The 6,000-nt window shown below is 41.8% G+C and overlaps 1 protein-coding gene across 1 annotated transcript in view; it reads right to left on the reverse strand.

The window, feature by feature from the left end:
• The window catches only part of LOC124044709 (ATP-binding cassette sub-family C member 8-like), a 142,530-nt gene extending 136,731 nt beyond the window's left edge, over nucleotides 1–5,799 (reverse strand). Inside the window, exon 1 of the mRNA XM_046364145.1 lies at nucleotides 5,453–5,799. Within this exon, the coding sequence (XP_046220101.1) occupies nucleotides 5,453–5,473 (21 nt within the window). The 5' untranslated portion in view covers nucleotides 5,474–5,799. The remainder of the gene's footprint in view (nucleotides 1–5,452) is intronic.
• Between the last annotated feature and the right edge of the window lie 201 nt (nucleotides 5,800–6,000).

Here is a 6,000-nt window from a genome sequence, read left to right on the forward strand (position 1 = left end):
TTCTTCAAAGTAGCCACCCCTTGCCTTGATGACAGCTTGTATTGGCTTTGGCAATATTGACGCAATGTTTTTCATGCCAATAAAGCAGCTGGAATTTGAGAGAGAAAGACAGAGAAGATTAGAGGCAAAGGCATGTAAAGTGTGTGTGTCGGTAGTACTCTGAATGATGTAGTGATGGTCATACATAATTTAGTGACAGAGAGAGGTCTCGCTCACCCTGGAAAGCAATAACATATAACACATGTGAAGGACACATCAAACAAACCATCTTGACACTGAGCACCGAGCACCGAGCACCGAGCACAGTCCAGTGAGATATAGGCCAGGTATATATGACTCAATTGGAGTTGACTACATGGCCAAACACTATGCCACGCCCACTCACCGACCCTTGACTGAATGCGAACACATTTGGGCCGGCTGATTAGTCCAAAACCCGATGGGTTTGGCCAAAGCATATGCACACACATGCACTCATCATTTGCTGCTTCTACTCTGTTCTTTATTTTACTCCTAGTATTATTATTATTATTATTAGGGATGCGCAATATATCGGTGAACATATCAGAATCGGCCGACATTAGCTAAAAATGCCAACATCAGTATAGGCCGATGTCTAGTTTAACCTACAGTTTAATTTAGTCAAATTCTAGTCTAATTAGACGTGCATACCTATATAACGTAGGTATGCACGTTATATAGGTATGCATGACATAATGACAGCACGTAAAATTTTGCGCTATACGTGCTACTGTCATGACTTCCGCAGAGGTCAGTCCCTCTTCTTGTTCGGGCGGCGTTCGACGTCACCGGCCATCTAGCCATCGCTGATCCACTTTTCATTTGGTTTTGTCTTTGTTTTACACACCTGGTTTCAATTCCCCAATTACATGTTCATTATTTAACCCTCTGTTTTCCCCATGGTTTTAGTGCGTGATTGTTTTATGTATGTTCGGTCCGTTATTGTGGGCTCGGTATTACGACATGTTATTTGGAATATTTGAGTAAATTTACTTGTGTTACTCATCTCTGCTGTCCTGCGCCTGACTCCTCTGCACCAGCTTACACCCAGACCACTACACATTGCTAGCTACTGTACTTTATTTACCACAGCCTGCCAAGTCAGCTACAGTAGCTGCTTTTGATGTGTATTATTGTTTGAAATACATTTATCATTATCATTTGAAATAGATTTAAAAAATATGTACAAAAATAAAAGCTTGCACTTCAATGACATCCCTCAGATTTCCTTTTATCTTTCCAACCAGGCGCAGTACTATAAAGGCACCACTGATTTCGACAAGAGGAGCAACAGAGATATTCACAATTATATTAGATAACTGGTCAGATTTAGCTATGTACAACCATTTTTCAACAACCATTTTCCATCTAGCTAGTTGGTCAGCTGGTTGCTAGCTATACATATAGTTTAGTGGAGGCTGCTGAGGGGATGATGGCTCACAATGTCTGGAATGGAGTAAAATGAATGGTATCAAACACGTGGTTTCCATTTAGTTGATACCATTTCATTAACTCCATTCCAGCCATTATTATGAACCATCTTCCCCTCAGCAGCCTCAACTGATATAGTTATGTCTGTCATATTGCGCTATCTAGCTATAAGCTCAACCTGATCAATCAAAGGGTTAGGTGTAAGCAATTATGGTAATTACAAATGCCCTTAACTTGGTGTCTTCCCTTAACAGACACTGAGAAAGAAAGGATGAAAGTGAGAGAGGGAGAGAGAGGTGGGAAGAAAGTGGAAGACAGACAGAGAGAGATGGAGAGAAAGAAACAGAGAAAGACAGCAGTGCAAATGTACTTAGACTAGAGTATTTCAACAACTCTTCTCTTCCAACTTGTTAGGCAACCATATGTACCTACGGGGGAAGGATGGCCAGCCACACAGGAGGGTGATTTTTACTGAGGAGGAGGAGGATGCCGTGCTGACCGAGATGCATGCTGGCCATTTCGGAGTGAAGCGCATGGTTGCCAAAATCAACCTACGCTTCTTCTGACGGGGAATTGTTAAGGAGATGGACAGTTGGGCAAGTGAAATAACCTTTTGTTATTCAATCATATTCTGTTATATCTGAAGTTATTATGATTACAATGAATGTCATATCAGAGAGCACACAATTTTTCAATTTGTCACTTTTTGCTTAAAGATCAGTTCCCGGTCTAGCCTGCCAGAAGTTTGAGAGGTTGAAGACTGTGGCGCCCGGAGTTGAAGCCCATCAAAGTTGTTTCACCATGGCACATGATCGGTAAGTGTCACACTGGGGCGGCAGGGTAGCCTAGTGGTTAGAGCGTTGGACTAGTAACCGGAAGGTTGCAAGTTCACTCCCCAAGCTGACAAGGTACAAATCTTTCGTTCTGTCCCTGAACAGACTGTTCCTAGGCCATCATTGAAAGTAAGAATTTGTTCTTAACTGACTTGCCTAGTTAAACAAAAAAGTCAAATTATGTCCTGATAAGTCGTTTTGTAATGGTTGCTTTATTTGACCATAGCAGACTTCCATATTGTAGAATTGTGTGTGTCAATATCCTTACAAATGTGAAAATCTGCATACTGTGTGACACAGATACGGGTAAGACTAAAGTCATCATCTTAAGTGTTAGAGAGATGAGATGTCAGGGGTGGATGTCATTGGACCCCATCGGTGTCTGACGGCGACCGATCACTTTGCCAAGCAGGTGGAGACAATACCCATTAAGGTCAATGAAGAGTATGTGCTTAACTCTACATTCCCATTCTGTAACCCATTCAAATGGATGCTTGGAAACAAAAATAGATTTTCATTTTGGATGATACCCATCAAGGACGAGACTGGAGAGGCCACCTCCAAGGCGATGATGACACCCACGGTTCTCCCGGGGTCATCTTTGAGTGACTGATGTCATGAACGCTGGAATAAGGTACGGATGTTAAGTTATATTCTGTCACCAATGGTTTGTTTAATTTGTTTTTTTACTATTTGTTTTTGTTTTTCACCATGGTACATAAAATCGGACATATTTCAATATCCTACATTGTCAATAGATATCGTTTTCCAACCCCCTCCTCAAGGTTTGGTGAATGGACCAACCAGACCCTCATCCAGACCCTATAACGTACTTTCGGACCACTGAAACCAGACCACATGTGGTGGAAGTTGTCGAACCAGATCAGAATGTCTTCGAGGACCACCTTCAGGCACGGCTTTGACCAGGTAAAAATGATTGTCCTCTGTTCATATATTTTCTGGCCCTCCAAGAGATATGTAAGAAATGTATTTGTAATATGAAATATAAATTGTATTTATTCCTGTTATTTAATCAAGATGAGACTGAACATTGACAAAGCGCAGGAGAAACAGAAGGACAGCTACTGGAGCAGAATCAAGAAGGAGACCAAGTGCAACCACATCCGGCCGAATAACTTGTTTTGGAAGAAGGATGAAAGGAAGGCGAGACCTGGGAAACCTCACTGCTCTTTTGCTTCTAGCTGGGGTCACCATCTGTTAAGGTGAATTTAAAAAAAAAATCTCATAACTTTGCATTTGCACACAGAATAACCTGAAGCTAGTTTTAGTTTCCCTAACACTGATATTTTTCTTCATAGGGCTACCTCGATGGAAGCTAACAATCTTCTCCAGTTGGAGCAGTTGGACAGTCGGCCACTGAAAGCACTGACACCCTACACTTCGGTGAAGCCCAACGGACAAAGTATGTTAAGCTTTGGTTGACATTTGAGGAAGCAAAAAATTGCAGTTAGGCTGAGCTTATAAAAATGTACCTCTTCAATTGACCTCTCTAAATGACTTTAGGACCATCGACTGTCCAAGCCCCCAGGAGGTATCCCATCCACCAGAACCAGTGAGTTCGGATCAGTCTGATTCGCTGCGCTCTTAGTCGGGGGAGGTCCAGCTTGAGGTAGGCTATACCTTCCAAAAGTACATATCTCCCATTTATAACACTGTCCTAATCCATCACATTTTCTCACAATAAAGTATAACCTGTGTGTTTGCTTGTTTTACGTCCCTGTCTCCTATCCTGTTCCCTTTAACTCTGCTCTTGTTCTCCAGGAGCTAGGGGTTCTGCCCAACACCCAGACGTGGATCCACCTGATGTCCTACATTACCAACCACCCTCCCAACTTTTCCTTATTGCATATACTGTTATTGTTATTGTCATTATCTGCTAAGGTTTTCTATCATACTGGGCACATATTGTGAGATACACAGACTAACTAAAACACTAGCACTGCAAACACTCAGAAGAGAGCAGCAGTGCCTGGACTTTGCAGTCTCCCTCTTCAAGTCCCCCTTCCAAGACTGGCTGCCTGTTGGGAACAAGTGACAGGCAGAACCTCCCACCCACACAGCAACCACACACCATAATTCAGTATTTTAGTCTGATTGTTTATTTTTGTACACTCACATGGCAATCTGTGAAAATAAATTAATGACACAACTCTACCATAAAATATCACACTTTTTGCCCACAAGGACACGGGGGAACACAAGGACACAGGGGAACATTATTTGGCATGACAGCCCAGATGTATTTTTTTTTGTTAACCGAGCTACAGATGGCTACTAATACAGGACTCGTAAAGGCCCAGTGCACTACTTTTGTGATTTGTTTAAGGGGGTGCTTCAGCACCCTCAGCACCCCTGCTTCCTACGGATAAGCAAGGAATCCTTTTATACCCTATAGCTGTGCCCCGGTGATAAACTGTGTAGGCTATTGTACCACTTGGATTATAGGACCTGGCACAGGTCTCTAAGGTAACATGTGATGTGGGAGGATGAAGAGAGTAACATGAAGTTGAGACAATGACCTCGGGTCATTTTTTTGCATTTGATTTTGCCAGAGGACTACCAGGTGCTGAATGTAAAGGGATGCCTGGCTCTGGCTTAAGTTTACTTACCGAGACATCAATAGGCCCATAGTTTTAACAAGATGGTCACGTTTTGTCCATTACTTTCTGACTAAAACAATACATAATCCACTGGGCAAAAACGCAATAAATCGACGTTATTTGTACGTCATTTCAACCAAAAATAATATATGTGATATCGCTGAAGTAATGTGGAAAACTGATTGGATTATGAGAAAAAAAGTCATCACCGTAAGGGAATTACGTTTTTTTTTCCGTAACTTTCAATTTAAATCCAATGACATGGTGACATTGTTTGTTGATTTCACGTTAGTTCACTACTCAACCAAATGTAAATCATAACTGGACATTGAACTGCTGACATATATGCCCAGTGGGAAACAACTGAATAATACACTTTTTTGAAAGACAAAAAAAAATTCGATGGTGAGTAATGTTCAGCGAAATATAAAAAACACATACCCTCTCACTGGAGTTTTTATTTCGCCAATTGTGCGCACGGGATAACTGTTTCGACCAACTCATTCAACAACCAAACAGTAGCACCCACACATGCAAAACACTTACCGGTTTGTATCGTGAGATCATTACTTTCAAAGAGCGACGGTTGTGGACTCCAGTCCTCGAGTGCAACAAAAAGCCATCATAGACAGATAACAGGTTGGTTATTTTACAAGTGGACCACAAAAAAATCTCAGGGACTATGCATCCTCTCTCTTGTTCATCTTGTCTTGACTGAGCATCCAACCTACTAAAAAAATAAAAACACTCGGAAAGAAACAAACAATTAGTCACATCTGTTCTGGTTTTAAACGCAGCTAGAGTCCATCACGTCCGCAAACAAAGGGAACTTGGTTAAACTGACAGAAACGATTGATGGATGCCGTGACCGTCTGGGCAAAGACAGTACACTATAAAGATAGGCAGAAACTGCTTTCTCCAATAGAAATTCCCGATCACGCTAGTAGGCGACGTTGGCTAATTAAGCACATGCGCAGAAAACGTCGCGCGAATTGCGCATGTGCAGGTCGTCAAATGAATGGCACTTCTTCGATATAACGTTGTTTTTGACGAAAATGAAAACGTGTCAGTTTGTTACTTTCACGAGGTTGGAG

This window comes from Oncorhynchus gorbuscha, linkage group LG01, assembly GCF_021184085.1.
Source record: "Oncorhynchus gorbuscha isolate QuinsamMale2020 ecotype Even-year linkage group LG01, OgorEven_v1.0, whole genome shotgun sequence".
NCBI lineage: Eukaryota > Metazoa > Chordata > Actinopteri > Salmoniformes > Salmonidae > Oncorhynchus > Oncorhynchus gorbuscha.